The 19,139-nt window shown below is 47.5% G+C and overlaps 3 protein-coding genes and 1 long non-coding RNA gene across 13 annotated transcripts in view; 3 read left to right on the forward strand and 1 right to left on the reverse strand.

Annotated features, from left to right (window-relative positions):
* The first annotated feature begins 2,040 nt into the window (after positions 1-2,040).
* LOC105183334 (E3 SUMO-protein ligase NSE2) lies at positions 2,041-3,557 on the forward strand. Its single transcript, XM_011141372.3, has 5 exons — positions 2,041-2,239; positions 2,440-2,603; positions 2,818-2,911; positions 2,994-3,183; positions 3,258-3,557. The coding sequence occupies exons 1-5, from the start codon at positions 2,164-2,166 to the stop codon at positions 3,355-3,357; spliced, it is 624 nt and encodes a 207-aa protein (XP_011139674.1). The 5' UTR covers positions 2,041-2,163; the 3' UTR covers positions 3,358-3,557.
* A 56-nt stretch (positions 3,558-3,613) lies between these two features.
* On the forward strand, positions 3,614-4,355 carry LOC105183372 (nucleoplasmin-like protein ANO39). Its single transcript, XM_083287597.1, is given in 2 exon segments — positions 3,614-3,861; positions 3,864-4,355. Coding segments are annotated over 2 exon segments (504 nt in total). The 5' UTR covers positions 3,614-3,833; the 3' UTR covers positions 4,340-4,355.
* A 3,899-nt stretch (positions 4,356-8,254) lies between these two features.
* Positions 8,255-9,666, reverse strand: LOC112590567 (uncharacterized). The gene is made up of 3 exons (XR_003114319.1): positions 9,509-9,666; positions 9,262-9,435; positions 8,255-8,516 (listed from the first exon to the last, which is right to left on the reverse strand). It is a non-coding gene; the product is annotated as an uncharacterized LOC112590567 (long non-coding RNA).
* A 48-nt stretch (positions 9,667-9,714) lies between these two features.
* The window catches only part of LOC105183373 (uncharacterized), a 54,460-nt gene continuing 45,035 nt past the window's right edge, over positions 9,715-19,139 (forward strand). For 4 of the 10 annotated variants that reach the window (XM_025307536.1, XM_025307539.1, XM_025307538.1 and 1 more), the window contains exons 1-3: positions 9,715-10,133; positions 16,082-16,243; positions 17,719-18,232. In XM_025307536.1, coding sequence (XP_025163321.1) covers positions 9,905-10,133; positions 16,082-16,243; positions 17,719-18,232 — 905 coding nt within the window. In that variant the 5' untranslated portion in view covers positions 9,715-9,904. The remainder of the gene's footprint in view (positions 10,134-16,081; positions 16,244-17,718; positions 18,233-19,139) is intronic. The other 6 variants (XM_025307541.1, XM_025307537.1, XM_025307535.1 and 3 more) reach the window with 3 other exon arrangements.

Here is a 19,139-nt window from a genome sequence, read left to right on the forward strand (position 1 = left end):
CAGTCTTTGTAGTATATCTCGTCGGTGCATAAGGTTTATATTACCTGTACATATTTTGAAACATTTTCTTTGGATATTATATCAAACGGATTTTGCGTGTCACGTAATATCCTTCGGACTACACGGACATTATTATTTTGATCATTTTGATTTCTTTGGTATTCATTGAATTATCCAGAACGCGCAACTGCCACGTTGAACGACTCAATTGTCGTGCGAAATGTTTCGATTTTCACAAATTCATATAAAATTTTTCATTTTTCACTGATTCACAGAAGTCTTTCACTTTTTATTAATTCACGCTAGGGAAAAGATTCATGATCGCTGCCCCGAGCAGCTGCAACGCTTTTCGAATCATCTATGTCGGCGCGCTTTTACTCCTCAGATTTCTGTCATTAATAACTCGATAATTATTGCGAATCTCGCAAAATGGTATAAGACTTTTATGTTTGTCTCAACCCAGTCTACCCTTACATTTCGGATTGGCAGCTAATTACCGGACACTTCGTATGATCTTCATGATATTAATCATACGCAATGTCAGATCTTTTTTTTTGCACATGTTAACATGTTAATTCATGTTATACACGCGTAACAATGTGCAAGACCGTGCTTGTCAAGTACGCTATTATGGGTGTAGCACGGACATAAACCGCCTAAAATGGATGTAGCACGGACTACCACCACATATAGGTTTTACCGCCGAAACCTGAAAATGGATGTAGGATCGTAGTTCCTCTCTCAAAATAGATGCAGATGGCGCTCTTTCTCAGTGCGGAAAGTCGATGTCGTCGAAATCACCGTGTTGGCCGCTCTCACGTTCCTCTTTGGTATGGGCTAGGGGCTTAATTCTCGAATACATGTAAAAAATATCGCATACGATAATTTAGAAATGTCACCGGTACTAGCCAGTCAAATTTGCTGCCAAATGTGATATTCTAGTAATATTCATAAAATATCGTATACGGCATTTTCAAGAATCTAAGCCCAGAGCACAGACTTCTGCATAACGCATAATACACAACGCATAAGAGAATCAACCAATCAAAGTTCTTCATTTCTATCTTGAGGAGGGAACTGAAGAAAATTAATTGTTTTATTCTCTTATGCGTTATGTATTATGTATTATGCAAAAGGGCAAGAGCACAGGCTTTTACATAACACATAATATATAATGCATAAGAGAATAAACCAATTAGTTTTCTTCATTTCCCTCCTCAGGACAGAAATGAAGAACTCTGATTGGTTGATTCTCTTATGCATTGTGTATTATGCGTTATGCAGAAGTCTGTGCTCTGGCGCAAAGCCTGTGCTCTTGCCCTAAGGGTGCGTTCCGTTTCACGCATATGCGCGCATTTTTTATGGTATACGTGACATAAACTATAGATAAATGCGCGGTATATACGTGAAACGGAACGCACGCTATGTCGGTGATCGCGCTCTCATTGGCAAATAATGGAATCGACTCGCAGCGCCCCTTGCGTTCGCACGCTCTTATAACTGCACCTACACTTCCTGTACTTAGGGCCAATTGTTCCAACTTCGTGGTAAGTTAACTGATAGTTAAATCATATCTCTGTTTTTGTCTAAATTAAAGGAAAAACGAAGACAAACATATGATTTAACTAATAGTTAAATCATATGTCTGTCTTTCTCTAAACTGGAAAAAAATACAAAGATAAACATGTGATTTAACTATCAGTTAACTTATCATGAAATAGGAACAATCGGCCCTTAAACTGCGTATGAACCACTGAAATATATACTAACTGGAATGTGGTAGATAGTATATATTTCAGTGGTATAAACATATATTTAGAAAGAGGAGGATCTAAAAATGAGTATAGTATAATGTGCTTAAATATAAGAATTTCGAGTAAATTGTGTGACTCAGCAGTTAACCAGAAGTGGAATTTCTTTCGTAAATTTAACGGTGTCATTTTCATGTTTTGATAATGGCTGCGTTCCTATATTCACTGCCAGCACTGAAGTTCTATAGTATACGTGACACAAACTATATATTTTCAGTACTGGCAGCGAATTTTGGAAAGCAGCCGCAGATGGTATATCATATGTTTGCCTGACAGCTGAAGAAGCTTGATGCAAGTTGAGTGTTTGACATTGGTATCTTGAATAATATAAAAGAATATATAATAATAGAAAATGGAGCTATTTATGCAGACAATTGGAGATCTGGACAGTAATTTTACGAAAATGGCAACGAACATTGTGAAATATGGTAAGACTTTAGTAAGGTTAGGAATATACTATATAAAGAACTCAGTGATTCCCAATATATTTTATACATATATGCATGGTTTTATGTGTTTTGACCTTTCTTTCAATCCAGAAGCACAGTTGAAACCAATTGTTTCAAATAGATTTATAAGAAAAGAAAAATTATACTTAATAATATATTTTTATCTTTTATATTTTCAGTTGATGATAAGAAAGAAAGAGATAAGATGTTGAAAGAATTAAGAGATGCTTTAGTAGAGAATTGTCTTATGACAAAAAAAATAACAATTGCAAATGAAATAAAAGATCAGTTGGAATACTCAGAGGGGATTGATTCTAGCCAAAATATACAGACGATTATGGATGTAAATAGAATCTTATTCTAAGATAACATGGTCTTTAATATTATAGTAATTAGAAGTACCAAGAAATTTTTCTGCATTACTTGCATTATCATCCTATAAATTTACATTAATCTCTTACTCAATCAATTACTCAAGATTAATTTTATAATTATCACCTTTTTTATATAGTTTTCTAACTTTTTATAAGATTCATAATATTTGCTATTTATAACAGACATATAAGAAAGCTATGTCCGAAATTCAAGTCAACCCATTGGAAGACATAAGGTTATTGACATTTGATCGACAAATGCAAGGCTTGTCGCAAGGTAATCTCTACTAATGGAAATAAGAGTTTATTCAAAGTTTATTATTTTTAATACTTTTCTAAAAGTATTTTAAATATTTCAGTAACCCAGAACATATCAGCCAATGTGTTCGATGATTCAAGTACAGAATTGCGACTTACCTGCACCGATATAAATGTCATTGATCCAATTTCGAAGACAAGGATGACTAACCCTGTGAGAAATATAATCTGTGGTCATGTGTACGACAAGGACAGTCTTGTCGCAGTGTTAGAGAAGAACAGAAAAACTAGGTATGCTTTTCACAAAACATTAATTATTGCGACATACCATATACTTAATTTATAGTTGCGTGTTTATTTTGCAGGTGTCCTGTGGTAGGATGTGGCAACAAAGAATACATAAGCCTGAGCAAATGTCTTACTGATATCGTGATAAAAACATATCTGGAGAACAATCCCACTTAGGCGAAAACAACGCATTTCAAAATTTATGTTAGACACGTCTTGAAAATGTATATACTGTTTTTATATATATAAATATATATATATATACATATATTCCCAACTAATTAAAAGAATTAAAATAATTAAAAAAATTAAAGAAAAACTAATTAAAAAAATAATTATGTTTTGCATTATAATAAACGATAGTTCTACGCAAGCAATCATTATTAGAAAATTATTTATATACTCATGCCCAAGCGTGTTTTGGTTTTGTATGTTCTTTTATCAATATATTTCAATATGTACTATATTTGCATATTATTAAAATGTTCAGTTACGTACAAGTAGAGGGAGTCACATTACATAATATATTTCAATGTGAGCATTTCGGATACACGACAAAATGACTTCAACAGCATCGCGACTGCGTTCGATTGCGCGTGCTCGATCTAATCGCGTTAGTATTCAAATCGTATCGTTAATGACACCGATCGATAATGACACAGCTCAGGCTATGTTTATGTGTGCGTTTCTGTCGACGTTTTTAGTTGTATCGCGTATCCGCGCCGTCGATAATGGACTCCACGCCGACTGGGACTTCTCGGGAACGCCTGTCTCGAGCATAATTATCCAAAGTATCCGTAGACATCCTTCGAACGTAGAATCCGCGTTTCACGAAGATTCTCTGCAACTGTCGCGACGTCGTCTTCTCGAATACCCACGTTGGATCAAGCAAGCATATCGCAGCAACGATTACAACGTTGTTCGAAAACGCCATCGAGCTAAGACAGACGACGGCAGATCCTACCGTTCTGTTGTGAAAGACGACGAGGATGAAGACGAAGACGAGAACGAGGAAGACGAGGACGAGGGTGACGAGGAGAATAAAATCAACGACGAGACCGCCGATGAAGCCGCCAACGAAGCCGAGCAGACTGACAACGACGAAGAGTATGAAGAAACGGTGAACGAGGAACCCAGCGAAGTCTACGATTATGGTTAGTATCGAAGGACGAAACTCTTACCTGGTTTTTTAGGTCAGAGATACCGGCAAGACTCGCGTGGTCAGATCCGGTTATGTGCCACTCATGAGTAAGGTCGACGATCGTGAGAGACAGGAAGTGGTGAGGATCGGATCGGCAAACGAGAAATGTGAGGAAGCCATGTCCACGGAGGCTCTGCAATATTACGAATACGGTGAGAACACGTCGACGAGAGAGGAGACGCGGAAGACGTCGCACTTTTTTTCTTTTGACCTTTTTGTCTTTTGTATCATCTTTTAATAGTCGCAAATAAGACACGAGGTTACTCGGCAATCGAAATACTCTCAAAATGCGAGAAATAATAACGCGCATTTCATTCATTCTTACGAATTTTCATTACCTCGCGTAATCGCGGAAACGTTTTCCAGAGACCGAGGTGAAGGACACGGTTTCTCAAGATGGTAGCGGATTTCGTGAAGCTTCTGCCACCAAAATGATCGGCGCGAGCCTTCTGTTTCTTTTGCTCACGTGAGAGCCGCAGCATGCGGAAAGGTGCTGGAAAGGAGGATAGGAGGGAATAATATATCGGCTACGAATACGCACGGAGCATCGATTGTGTCGCGCGTGTAGCGCGATAAAAATAAACCCAAGCTACGAATTCGTCCTTTGAATGAAGCACGGAATAAGCATCGCGCGTTTTTTTTTTTCAATATACTCACCTGAGACGAACATTCAGCGGATAAACATGCCCGAAGCACAGGACGGTCTCTCGACGGTTTCGAAATTCGGCTCGGGCGACTACGGGAATCCGAGTGAACGGCATGAGCGTACGTAACGGACCTGGAATTAGTTTCTTTCTTCGAGACGGGTCACCGACACCGAACGCGAAGCGGATCGGCTCATGGCCGCGAGGTCAAGTTCTCCTCGCGCGTTTCGAAGCATCGATCGCGGGGGATATATCGCGTGGTCTCGCTGGCGATACATACAGCTCACGCAGTTTTTATCAGTATCGCAAAGCAATTGACCAACTTTGGGATACGTTAACGATCGATTAACAACCCGGGATCAGGTTGCAAGGAGCAAGGGGAAAGGGCGGGCAGTGAGGCGCCATTGAACCTCGTCGATCGCCATTGAGAGAGCATTGCGACACGAAAGCGATGTGTCGGCGAGCCGATTCGCGTGGGCATCGAACAAGTATACGAAATCCCGTCTCATTAACGAACCTGACAAACGGAGCTCGCCTCGAACGAGGACATCATCCTCGCCAGAAATTGGAACATTAGAACGGCCTGTGTATACAGCGAGGCGACGAAAGCAGAAAGGCTCATTTCCCAGGCGCGATCGAGCGTCCGAAAGATCGATACTTCGAATCCGTCCGGCGCGAGCGCGAACTACAGGCCGACTCGACGAACAGGACCGGAAGAATGAGCGCGCGCGCCCCGCACCGTGCGATTGGCCGCGGCCGCTACCACGTGGCGGCGCTGGCCGGGTGGGGATTGGCCGGCGTGCGGCGTTCTATAGGCGAAAGCGGCGCGCTTCGTTGTAGTATTTACCCCGCGGTGCTCAAAGCCGGAGTTCTGGATCCTCCCGGTGCCGACGACGACGTTCGCATTCCGGCCGCGTCGTGCTCGTCCTGCCGCCGCGAAGTCGCGAAGACACACAGTGGCGCGCTCCGAGGCCGAGCGCGACCGCGAAGCGCGCACCGTTCGTCCCGAAGGTGAGCCCCTTCGCGCGTACCTCCGTGCCGTGTTTGTATTCGCGTGCGAACGCTCGCCGAACGTAACTGCCGAGGCTGTGCGAATCGACAGTGAGTGCGCCATGTTCGCGCGTCGCGGCACGTCACCGGCTTGACGTTGCCCCCGTAACGACGCGCGACAAAGAGAAGTCGACAAGTGTGCGTCCTGTGTGTAACGCGACGTGCCGCTCGTATTACGTATCCGAGTGCTGTCGTCGTCGGTGGCCGTGCGGAGGCAACACGTCGGCGGAGAGGCACGCAGCTGGTGCTCCAGCACGCCGTGGGATCGTGGAATGCATGCTGACAGGTAGCTATCCACCGCGCCGCCGCACTCGGAATTTTCTCCGAGTGCGCGATACCGCCTTGCCTCTGTCTCTTTTCATCGCGTCTTTCTTTCTCCCTCCTTTCTCTCTTCTCTCTTTCTCTCTCTCTCTCTCTCTCTCACTCACTCACTCACTCACTCACTCACTCACTCACTCACTCACTCACTCACTTACTCACTCACTCACTCACTCACTCACTTTCTTGTTTTCTTTCTTTATCTCATTCTCTCTCTCTCTCTCTCTCTCTCTCTCTCTCTCTCTCTCTCTCTCTCTCTCTCCCTCTCTCTCCCTCCCTCTCCCCCCCCTCTCTCTGACTTTCGCGTTCGCGTATGTGCCGTACGATTGCGTCCGTTTTACTACTCGAGCGTCTTGTCTATCTCTTTCTCGCTTTCGCGGCCTCAGATGACAGCTGTATCTCTCCGTATCTGTCGTTTCTTGTTTTTCTTCACGATCATTTCGCCGCGCGTTTCGTTGTTTTTTCCCTCGTGTCGCGGCAAGCACGATGGGTAGGCAAACTCGAGATTTTCGAATTCTACGATTTAGGGCCGTATTCATAGTCCGGTCTTATATTTAAGGTCGTTTTAAGTTCATCATCAGATGCAGTATAGATCATTTCATTGGCTACAGAATATCTGAACGTGAACTCAAGACGGTCTTAAATATAAGATTCGACTACGAATACGGCCCTAAGTCTCGCTCGACGTCTCGGGTTTTCTTAAAGCCCTCAGCGGAATTCGGATTCTTGATTTATGTATTTGTTTCCTCGGCTTCAATATTAGATCGACCGACCATTTAACAATTGAGAATCGTAAGAAAGATTATCGTCTTGGAATTCTCTACTGCGATTCGTGTATTCAAATTTTTTCACGTGAGTCGGCCCTCCTCCGAGCGATTGGTCCTTGATGCGAAGCCAACTTGAGAACTTTAAAATCCGAGTTCGATGCAGACATCTTTATTCGCAAAAGACGCTTTACATGTGAATCTGCAAGTATGTTTCTCGCGTTACGCACGATACGAAATTACGAGGATACCGACACGAATTATGACGTATATGCGAGTCATCGCGGCGGGACTCGGAGAAACTTGAGGTAAGTTTCGGAGAACGTCCCTCCGCCGAGTCTCCCTGAAAATACGAATTTTCAAAGTACGTAGAGCATCTTGAAATGCGGAGATTCAGCATCCAACCTTGTCGCTCGACGAGCGCGATAGAAAAAGATATTATGTAAAGTGAAAGTGTCCGCACACGCAGTGTCGGACGTATTGTAAATACGCGGTGATGTGTAAGGAGAGAGCGCAACGCCGAGAGCGCGCGAGGTGCAGTTCGGTGCTTAGCGACTTGTCGCCAGCGACGAAGGCAGGACAGATCGATAGGCGATCGATACTTATCGCGCTTTCTAACGAAGCCGGTGTCTCATCTCGATCTCGATGTAATCGTGTCAATAAAATGGCCGTTGCTCAGACGCGCGGGAATCGAGGCAGGAGGTCCCGTTAATCCCGGACACCGATCTTCCGTAAGGTACAAAATCCATTAATTCCCGTGCTCGCTCGTCGAAATGCTCCCGCGGCCGGTCGTGGAAAAGTAACGTAAGTCGTGACGTTGCGAGCGCGCGTAACACAAAGTGAGTCATGCGATCACTGTGCTCTTTGCCGGTGAACGCGAATGCTTTTCCGGTTCTCTTTGCTATCGCAGCACTTTCTGTGCCGCTTTGGAAATAATTGCCCAAGGACACATCGTCGAAGCGCGTCCTGTGAATGGCCATAGGCGCGATTACCTCGCCGCGAGATTGTCTAGCCGAGAGACATTCGCGACGACGTGAAGGCAGAAAGAGAGTTCGGTTGTCGGCTTCTCTCTCTCTCTCTCTCTCTCTCTCTCTCTCTCTCTCTCTCTCTCTCTCTCTCTCTCGCGTATTTTACGACGATCATCATCGTCCCGACCACGAAAATTCTTATCCGACGACGTTTCACCGTCGACCGCAATCATCTCTCATGTCTGAGCATTACGACATCGGTGCATGAGCTTTCGATCCTTATTCAGCAGTTCTTCCCTCACAGCTTCCTTTTCTGATTTATCCGCTCGATTTATCCGCGAAAATCGTCGACAGCATACCGTGTACATCGGGCTTAAGTTGCTCGGTCTGCCTGCCGAAAGAAATACGACGGTAATAAAATTTCCTCCGCTCTCGCAGAGTCGCGCGTAGAGAAACCAGCAGAGAGAGAGAGAGAGAGAGAGAGAGAGAGAGAGAGAGAGAGAGAGAGAGAGAGAGAGAATAGTCGTAGGCGGCAGGGGAAGCGGCAGAGAAGAGAAGGGCGACGACCTGAGCCGATCTTTATCCAATTACACAAACGTAACTCTCCCACCTGCACGCGCACGCGAGAGAGGATTCTCCGTGGCCGGTGCGTCATGTAAATCCGCGGTTCGTAGCGATATTTAACACCCCGCCTGGGGTAAACGCGCTTGTTAAGGACCCCGAGATCGCGATACAGGTCCCGTATCTCAGCCGCATCTTCGGCCGAAGGAGAAGGAGGATTCGCCGGAGGAGCACTCAGCCCTGCGGCCGATCTTCCTCCCCGCAGTCCGCGATGTGAATCGCGAACGGATTCCACCGCGAATTCCTGCTCGTTCATATCGCGCTCCGGCCGGAGAATGCCAACGGGGAAAGTTTGAGTCTCTCTCTCTCTCTCTCTCTCTCTCTCTCTCTCTCTCTCTCTCTCTCTCGCAGTCTCAGAGAGTTCAAGGAAGTCGAGGATGTAGAATGTGAAGAAAGATGCGACAGCGTCCTCCGACGCTTCGAACGACCTCTCTCGAATTCTGAGAACTCGAGGACGGAGAGACGGTAAAATTTAAGGGCGCTTCTAGATGCGAGAGTCTCTTAATGTCTCTCACCTGGAGAGAATCAGTCATCAACGCGATGACGGTGCGACGCTTTCCGCGTGAAGGAGCGCTTTTTTCCGCGACGAAGCAGTCCGTATTCGGACAGTCGGACAGTCGTGAAACTCAAAGAGCCATACCACCTCAGCGAGTAAAGCCTCTTCCCCCTCTCGAAGGGGGCATGTGATCCTGAAATATCAAGGAATATTATTACACGCTCCCCTTTACCCACTCACCTAACTAATCGGGTTATGTTTATTACATTGCAGCTGCCGCGGGAGTCTGTCCGACGGGGGAAGATAATTCGACAACGTCCGGATCCGGACCTGGCCGATGGAATCGCGCCGAATCTAACGTCGCAGCAGCCGTTGCAGTTCATCTTTTCTCTCTCTCTCTCTCTCTCTCTCCCTCTCTCTCTCTCTCTCCCCCTCTCTCTCTCTCTCTCTCTCTCTCTCTCTCTCTCTCTCTCTCTCTCTCTCTCCTCTTTTTCTGTCTCGTCCGTCCCGGCCGGAAAGAAACGGCTTGGCTTCCGGTACGGCTCTCTCGATATGAGGGAGAGGCGGAAAGGGGGTTCACAGTTCGTCGGAGCGGTTAACGATCGTCGGTGCCGGTGCTGGTGGACGCGAAGAGGCGTCATCGCGATCGGCGGCGCGTCGCGATGAGCGGCAACGATTCGAGCGTGACGGCGGCGCTCACGACGACGTCGGCGTCGGCGAGCGTCGCCGCTACCGATGACGAGGAGGAAGATCCAGCCTTGACCTCAGACTGCGAGTCCGCCGACATGGATCTGGTGAACGGGCCGAATCCCTGGCTTCCGGCCTATGGCTTCCAGCTGCAGCATCACTCCCACTTCCAACCGACGCACTTGGAGGATCTACGGGCTAATGGTTCGTACCCGAGATCCCTCTTTCTCTCTTCCGGTTATCTTTTTTTATTTTTCACCTCGCGCACACACGTGTGCTCTCTGGAGTGAGGGCGAAGGAGAGAAGGAGGGAGGGAGGGAACGCTGACGTCCAAACGCTCTCGCGTCTAACGTCCGACACGCGCGATGTTCGCGTCGACACGCCAGACAGAAGCCGCAGGTGCTTGATGATACTGGAGAAGTGGAGTGTTTGGAGAATTATCCGAGTAAAGCCCGGCGCGACCGCTCGCAACTTAATGTAACGTCGACGAGTCGATCCTCGCGTCGACGTTACATTAAGTTACGCTTCGCGTTCGTACTGAGAGATCGGTCGATTTATGTACATATAATAATATTTATCACGATGCAAAACCGCTTTGCGCTTTACGTGCCGTCGTCATTTCCGTGATTACCCCGTAGTTTGCCTCGGCAAGCGGAAACAATGTCTTGGGGAAGTCTTGAATGCGGAAAAACACGATTCGTTCTACCTCCTTCTCTCTTCCTCTATCGTGTGTGAATATCCGCCGCGGCGGCAGCGGGCGTGAAACAACAACAGCCCGAGAATACTGTTAGATCGCTCTTCGACGCAAATCCAGCCGCGATCGCGACGATCTGGGTCGTTGTTCTGCGCTCGTCATGTTAAGCGATTAACCTCCTCAGCCCGAAACTGCGGGCGTTTAGCACGGCAGTGGAAACGCGTATTCGCTGTTCGCCCGAAATCTTAAACTGTAAAACAGTTAAATGTGTTTTAAATATAGCATCATTTGCCTTTTATACGGAGCAAGTTAAACTCGAATGAAAGCCAAGTTAAGTGTTAATTAAAATCTGATTTGTTTCGAATGTAATAAAATCAGATTTAGACTCAGCTTTGGTTAGAAGCTTATTAAGTATTAATACGATTTATATGCAGCCGGACAAAGTTATTCTAATAGCAGGATCATATTTACGTTTGGATGATTGTATTAAGAACATATTTGAATCAAATTACTTTTTAATTTAATATTTGATTTTTATTTGAGTTTAACTTGGTCCATATAAAGGACAAATATGATGCCATGTTTAAAACGTATTTAACTGTTTCTTGCGGACTGCGTGCAGTAAACTATAATAAAGCACTGTCATGGTAATTAGATCTTATTTATCAACACGTTGTTGACCAAGTTAACTTGTGTTTGAACAAACACACGTTTCACTAAATTGATTATTACGCTTGTGTCCAATAACGATCATTGTTGCACAGTTGTATTATATTAAAAAAAAAATGTTTGCGCAACCTTCAGAACAGCCTGTGTCAAGCTCGATCTTGATAAACTGGATGAAAATTAAGTCATCCGATTTATTTAGATCAAATTATTTAGATGTTTTCGGAAAACATATATTGGAAACGGAGATTGGTACCGTTGCTAATAACAGGCGGTCGGCGACGTGTTGATATAAAATATACGAGATTATGACTCGTTTATCAGGTTTTAATCGAAATCGCCGTCGATGCGTAGTGCGACGGTAAAATTACGTTGCGGAGCGCCGCGGGCGTTTACGGAAAACGCCGAGGACGCGCGTCTTGCTCGCTCGCGGTTTTTCCAGCGTCTCTTCCGCCCACGTTCAGTAGAAAGCAGCCCGCATTAAGGCCGACGATTAACGGGCGATCTGTATGCAAAGCCGCCCCGTTTTCTACCCGCTGGAAATCGCGGTAATGATATCAGCCTCGCCGATATCTAGAGCGTAGACGAGGAGCCTAGGCGTGGTGAGGAGGAGCTCCGGGAAGTTGTTGGAAATAATGTAATTTCCCATCTGATATAATGCGCAATCAATATCAACCGGTTATCTCGGCTGGTTCAGCCGCCGTCGGCTGAGATCATTGAAATTGCTATCGCGTGGAATTGGTCAGAGGAATTCCGGGGTTCGATAACAACAACAACAACAACAACAACAACAACAACAACAACATCAACAACATCAACAACATCAATCGAGAACGAGATTTTCCTCGCGCTTGTCTCTCTCGAAACGATCTGTGATCTCTGCGGCTTTCCTTTTTTCTTCCTTTTCTTTTTTTCGTTTCTCGTCAGCCTCGAGGAAAGTTTTCCCCCCGAGAGGCGAATTTTGAGCGATGCTGTCGGTCGCTCTGCGATTCGATCGACGAGCCGGATCGGAACGTAGTAACAGAGACTAATCGATACACGATGCAAGAGCGGCTGCGAGAGTTTCACGGCGCGTGAATTAACGTGGGTCGATTAGCGAGCGACTAACGAGAGCGCCCGCGGTAAGAAATGGAGAGTGAGCGAGTCGAGTCGAGTCGGATCGGTCGGTTGGTTGGTTGGTCGGTCGGACGGTGCGCGCGAGAAAAGTTATCCGCTCTGTTTCGTTTATATCATTCGCTGCGCGCGAGACCGGTTCGGGATAAAGAAAGCTTCTCGCGTCCAAGATAGAAATTGAAGTGTGCAACGCTCTCGAAATTAGTATACCATGAAATATTATTCGACGATGAAACACTCCGCTGCGCGGTGCGCGCCGTGTCCACAAGCTTACGATTAATTTTAGATTAGGACCGAGAGAGAAGGCCGCGCGATGCACGATCGTCGGACCTAATTGAAGCGAGTAAGAGCCAAGAGCTGGACATGTGTGAATGTTTCGGTCGGTGATCGTTCACGATGCGCGGGCGCTTGAATCGTTAAACGTCGAGAGTGTTTCGCTCCCGCGTTTGAACCTGCATCGGCCATGTCTTTATTTTTATTATTCTTTTCTTGGATGAGTGGAAAGTCGCTGGATCGAGATCAGTCATTCGGGTTTTCTCGACGACGCCTGAGAGAAACCGGGATAGAGAAGTAGAAAACGAAAGGCGGTGGGAGAAGCTGGAAAATCTCACGGCAGAGATAAGACGCGTCGTCGCCGACCTGCTCTGCCTATCGCCTGTGAGTTGCAACTTACTCCACACGGCTATCGCCATATCCGCTGGAAGGCCTCGAAAGAAAGACGCTAGGCCGGCCGATTATTTTTATGTAAGCCGGCGGGTTTATTCCCGTCCGTTAGTCACGGAACGGCAACAGGCGACTGCAACAGGTGGGCCCCGCCATGATGTTGCACAGTGGTGCGTGCCTTCGCACTCGTGCAAGACAAATTGCACTTCAACTGCACGACCCGCTCGCGCAACATCGCCACGAGGTGTACGGTGTCTCGTGTTTCGAGAGAGGGAGGGAGGGAGAGAGAGAGAGAGAGAGAGAGAGCTACCATTTAATGGAATATCGATAGCGTCACTTAGCCGACCTTCTCGCGCACTCGAAATTCATCGCGGCGAAGAAAGTGTATCGCGTGCGCGCGCGCGCGCGCGCGTTATCATATCGGCAACGAACGGTCGTCCAGGTGTGGATTTAGTTCCTTGCCGATTCTCGCGATTCTCGGTCTCGATTCGCTCGTCGGATGAAAATCGCGCACGCGGCCGCGTAACGCGCGGTGTTTTTCCTCACAGCCCCGACTTTTCCGACGACCGCAAGGCGTGGCGGCGAGAATCGAGCGCATCCACGCATTCTGCGTTGCGTCGCACGAACCGGCTCCGTAATTATTCGGATTAGCTGATCGGTCGATCGATGATTCAGAGCGCGCGGACGCTCCGACGGCGCGGCGTGTCGTGTCGCGGATTCACAACGCGATTCGCTGCGACGTTTTTTTCTCACCGACCTCGAGCACGCCGAGCTTCGATGAAGTCCTCAAGTCGACCGGATCAGGCTTGCTGCGCGGAGAAAAAAAAAAGATCGGTCGAGTCGGCGTGACAGTGGACGAAACAAAGACGCGTCTTGGCTGGGAAGGAAACTTCTGCCTTCTCATGAGCCAGATTCAGCTCCGAGGATCAGGCGTCCCGTTTCCTTCAAGCAAAACGCACGTGATCGACGTGTTGGTCATCCGAATGTAATCATTGATACGATAGGACACGTCGAGTCGAGCGACTCAAGATCGCTCGTGAGTTTTAATTCATGCTGGGGTTTTATCGAAGCTCCTTGTAGCTCTTTGGCCGATATTTGTATTTTTTTCATTCACATGTAAAATCGCGCGACCCGGCGCGGCGACTCAGGCCGCGGCGAGCATGTTACGTAACCGGGAGCGCTCTGACGAGATAAAATATCGACGCTCGTGTAGTAAGAAATACTCGGAAGGAAATACTCGCGCGCGAGTGCGGCTTCAACCTTTCCCCACTTCATTCATTAATTCTCACACTTACTTACGCGGGCCGCTCGTCGCGCTTCGAGGGCTCGACGATCGCCGCTTTCAATGTCGATGCAGATGTGCGAGGTTTAGTTCGATAGCGTTATCGGCGGTGGAAAATTACGCGCGCGAGACGCTTTGATCTCCGTGCGTTGTTAAATCGATCGGCGGCTTAGCGGCGAATGACGATCGATTCCGGTATAATTTGGCATTAATTGGTCTTTCTGCCTCTAACCGCGAGTTGCGCTACACATCGCGGCGGGAAACGACGCGCGACGCAAATGTTACCGTGCCGTGCATTATGCAACTATTCCAATAAGATGAAAGGATAAGATAGCGTTTGACTTTTCCACGGGGGAGAGTCGGGTGTAGTCGCGGTTTTAGAATGCTACATCGAATGCATTCTAGCGCTGAGCCGTGCAACTATGCAGCGACCCGTTCCCAGCGGCTAACTGTTCACGCCATCATTCATAGCGCGATGACGAGGAAGGCAGGAACGTACGAAGGAGATGCCGCGCGTTCCCGCTGCGCTCTTGTCTCCTCGTCGGCATCTCGCCGAGATCTCGACGATTAACCCATTGCACTCGCGCTCATTTTTGCCGCGATGACTTTTCTTCAGGCGGAAGGCATGCGCGATCGAACTCGAAGTTGAATAGGGATGTTAATTGCGGGAAATTGATTTCGGTGCAAGTTAAGAGGGATGACACGCTGTAGTTCGATGGTGAGAGTCGCACGCAGAAATGATCTTTGTTAAAGCTTTAAGGGCAAATCGACTTGTTCGAATTTGGAGGGGAAAAATTCTCGGCGACGATGTTTATGTCGAAACGAGCGTTCCAAAAGATCTCGAACCGGCTTCGAGAGATGGCGGGAAAGCTCGGCCGGAGAGGTGGACGACCTTCCACTTGCGTTATCTTCCGACGTAATAATGGTTGTACTCGCATAAAGTCGAACGATAACGAGTGAGTCACTAGCTCTCGTTAAGAATTTCGCTCGGGCTCTGCGAGCAGCTGGCCGCGCTTTCGACGCGATACAAACGGCGGCACGAACAAGTTTACATTATACGCTTCGTTGCGCGCGAATTTTACAGACGACGAGGCGACAAAGTGACGTGCACGCTCGCGCGGAGAACATGAGCGATGCGTGAAACTAAGGCGTAATTCCCGCCGGCGCGGCGCGGCGAGGCGACGTTGAGTGAAAATTGCAGGAATCCACTCCTGTGGAATCGAATATGGATTCTTGTCAGTCGGCCGAGGAAGTTCGAGGAGAGGAGGAGGAGTCCTGTGGAGAATTTTTCAAACACAAATCGGCACGTGTACGTGCTGAGCAAGTACCATGCTAACTTGTGCGACTAGAATACACTCGTATTATTCAAAACATTTGAAGGTGTTGTGGGAAACATTATTTTATATGTGTAAATTTTTGTGGTTGTCGAGTCAAAAAGATATCCGAACAGACTCTCCATTATAGTCATTGCGATGTACAAATTTATGTTTCGGTGTGAATATTCTCGATATATAGTATAGTGTATTATATTCGGTCAAAATATTTGTCATCATTTTTAATATACATTTTTAATATATAACTTAATTTTATACATGGTAATATATAAATGTTACCAGTCCCGCTCTTGTTGCACGCGATATATTACCCTTCTCCCGCGGCCTTAAATATTTCAGCGAGTTACAGAGTGTCGCGAGGACAATCGTTGATCTTGAAGACGATTCCAATATGTTTCAGATACGGTGTTGGTGCAACAAGTGGACTTCCTGGAGACTATTCTCGAGGAGACGTCCGACGATCTGCAGAGCGACTCCGATCGCAGCGGGACGACTTACTGGCTGGGGTCTGACTCGGAGACCGAGAGTGTGATCCACATCAGGGCGAAGCAGAGATCCGCGGGTAAGCGCGTTTTATAATCCTTGAGCGCTCGATCGATGGAGACGGGACGGCCGCCTGCCGAAGACGATCTTGTGCAACCTCGTTCGTCACCCGGGGCGAAGATCGCGGGAGCAGACATTGTTCGCGCGGTCGGCCGTTCCACTTTCTCTTTCCTCTCGGCGACCTAATCTTCCGGCCCATTAGATTCCGAGACAAGTCCGTAACCGTAATCGTCGCGCTTGCGACTATTATTCGTCACGATTTTGTCGCGCTTTCGCCATCGGCGTCGCGAGCGCGGTCGCGATCGCGATGGCGACTATCAAATCGGCAAACTTGCCGCGTAAAAGAAAAGAAAACGGAATCTGGATCGTATGACGCAACTAAAGTCGGAGCTAAATTGCGACTTTATAATATCGGTTGGAAAGTTCCGCGGCGGAAATTCCACTCGCAGATCTGCGGAGCCGCGAAAAATCCGCGAGATCGTGGATTCCTGTGACGAAAGAACAAGGCGCAACACGGGTTCTTTAAACTCCACCCACGTGCTTTTTAAACGCACCTTCGAGCACGTAACCGTCGTAACAGTCAGCTGCACGTGGTTGCAGCGTTGCAGGCGCGCTGCACTTTCTCTTTTTATATAACGGATGCCTCGGTGTGCGTGTGTGTGTGTGTGTGTGAGGATATATCGCAGCTCAGCGAGAGAGCGCTCTCGCGAAAGGCAGATGAAGTCGACGATAAAGTCAAAAGTAGACGAATAGATTTCGAGCGGAACGTTAATCTAAAATAACGAGCAAATTTCTGCCTGCCTCTTTCGCGTTTCGCGGATTTTCCAACGCACGCGCACACGATTTTTCGTCGATCGCCGATATTCTCCCTTTAAATATTTCTAACATTTATGCGCACACTTCACAACCTATTTGTTCTTCTCTTTGACATAGATTGGAGGGCGGGGGGAGGGGGAGATATAAAAATTTCCGCGATATGGAAATTGTGACGAGCGCGTTCTCGACGCACGTCACGCGGGCTTGACGGCTGAATCGGCAATAATCGATACACGGTCGATCAACGCGCATGATACACGACGATGACGGAGTCGACGGGCGACGGTGCTAAACGTCGCTTCCGGTTGAATGAACCGTGGCTTCCTGACGGAAGCCCGACGGGGCGAAAGTGACGACCGTGATTGGAGCGTTCGAGTGACTTCCGCGACTCGATTTTACGAAGTGGGACGTTAAACGACCGGGCTTCTCTTCCCCCTCCCTCCCCCTCTCGTTCTCTCTCACTCTTTCTCTATTCGTCCTGACGAGACTGGCGGAATTAAAAACAAACGTGTGCGTGCTCTGGATTTCATAAAGTAGGTTTAGGCCACACTCGCTCGCGCTCGTCTCGCTTTTACTCTCTCGAGTTCTCTTCGCGTGTCTCTCGTCTTCGTCATTATCATCGTCGTCGTCGTCATCGTCGCCATCGTCCTCATCACGTCTCGTTGACGTTCCCGGAAGATGAACGCCTGGATGGCAGCGGCAGCGAGTGCAACTCGGTGGTGCCTAAAAAGCGACGTCGCCGGGACCACCACGGCACCGATCACCAGCAACACCATCAGGTGACCTACGACGAGTTTCCAGCGTCGCCGAGGTCCTCCAGGTCCACCGCTTCCTCCAGGTCGAGCTCGTTGCTGCAGTTCGAGTCGCTGGAGAGGACTTGCGCCACCCTGTCGCCGTCCAGCTACAGCTTCGACTCGCTGGAATACTCCAACAGGTCGAACACCTCGCATCCAGAAAACGACTCGCCCGACAGCCTGGAACAGGACTACGACAGGCTGCTGCCGAACGGCTTCGCCAGCAACCTGTCGGGCCATTTTCCCAGGATCAGGCCTTATCGTAGCTTCGAGAGCCTCGACACGTGTCAGAAGGACGATAGCTTCGGTCAAGCTACCATGTCGAATGGTTTCGCACCTTTGTACCTGAAGAGGGGTGCCGACCTGTCGAACATCGGCAGGAATAGTCAGCGTCCAAGGTAGGAATTTCTTCTTTTCGTATATTAATTTTTTTTCTTTTTCCTTTCTTCTTTTTTACGCATTTATTCCATTCGCTGTATTCTTTAATTTGCGATATTATTATTGGTCGTCGTTATTTCGCGAAAAGGTCGACGAAGAAGCGGTCTTGAACTTTAGTAACAAGATGAAGATGTATATCATAATACGTATTTACTTTTCAAATTAGATTTGCAAACACAGTAAGCACAGGAGAGATAACACTGCGCGTATTATTTTACGCTACCGACGACGACGACATCGTATGCGTCCGTTTTTTTTTCTGTTTTTTTCCCCGGAACGTTACGCAGCACCTGCGTTGCAGTCATCTAGCGGAAGCCGCGCGGGCGGCTTCTGTTTGTTATTCTTGGCACGCGCGCATTAACACCAGCCTATTTTTACGCGCCTCCTCATTAGAATCGGCACTCTCGACTATTGTAATCACGAATTATTTCTCGAATTAGCAGTCTGCGGGGACTAACGGTAAGTGCATCGTGTGTGTGTGTGTCGCGTTAGTTAGAAACACCTTAGAGATACCTCGCCCACTTTCCTTCGCCGGACAAGCAGTATCGTTTCCACCATCACTTTTGCCGATTTTCACTTGTGCATCTTGACAAGAGGCAGTTTGATATTCTTCCCATGCTTCAAGCTGCGGATGATGGTTAAGATAAATTTGCTTCTCAGTAGCGACTTGATCTCGTCTCGAGAGTTGCTTTTATTTCCGGTCTGATCGCGTATAAATAGAACTAATTTCCCTCTCCTTCGCCCAGCCACTTTCTCTCATGCATAATTCGGTGCATAGTCGCGAAATGTTTTCGTTACCTCCTCGATCTCCTCCCGGTCTCGGCTTGCATACGCGAAGGGGTTAAACAATGTATTTGCGTCCGCGCA

The sequence above is a fragment of the Harpegnathos saltator genome, unplaced genomic scaffold (genome assembly GCF_003227715.2).
Source record: "Harpegnathos saltator strain DR-91 unplaced genomic scaffold, Hsal_v8.6 scaffold9, whole genome shotgun sequence".
In the NCBI taxonomy this organism is placed as follows: Eukaryota; Metazoa; Arthropoda; class Insecta; order Hymenoptera; family Formicidae; genus Harpegnathos; species Harpegnathos saltator.

Excerpts from the sequence above, each read along its gene's own strand:
- LOC105183334 (XM_011141372.3), top strand. The coding sequence starts at position 2,164 with ATGGAGCTATTTATGCAGACAATTGGAGATCTGGACAGTAATTTTACG. Across the intron at positions 2,240-2,439 it reads AACGAACATTGTGAAATATG|TTGATGATAAGAAAGAAAGA; the intron begins GTAAGACTTTAG and ends TTATATTTTCAG. Across the intron at positions 2,912-2,993 it reads AATGCAAGGCTTGTCGCAAG|TAACCCAGAACATATCAGCC; the intron begins GTAATCTCTACT and ends TAAATATTTCAG.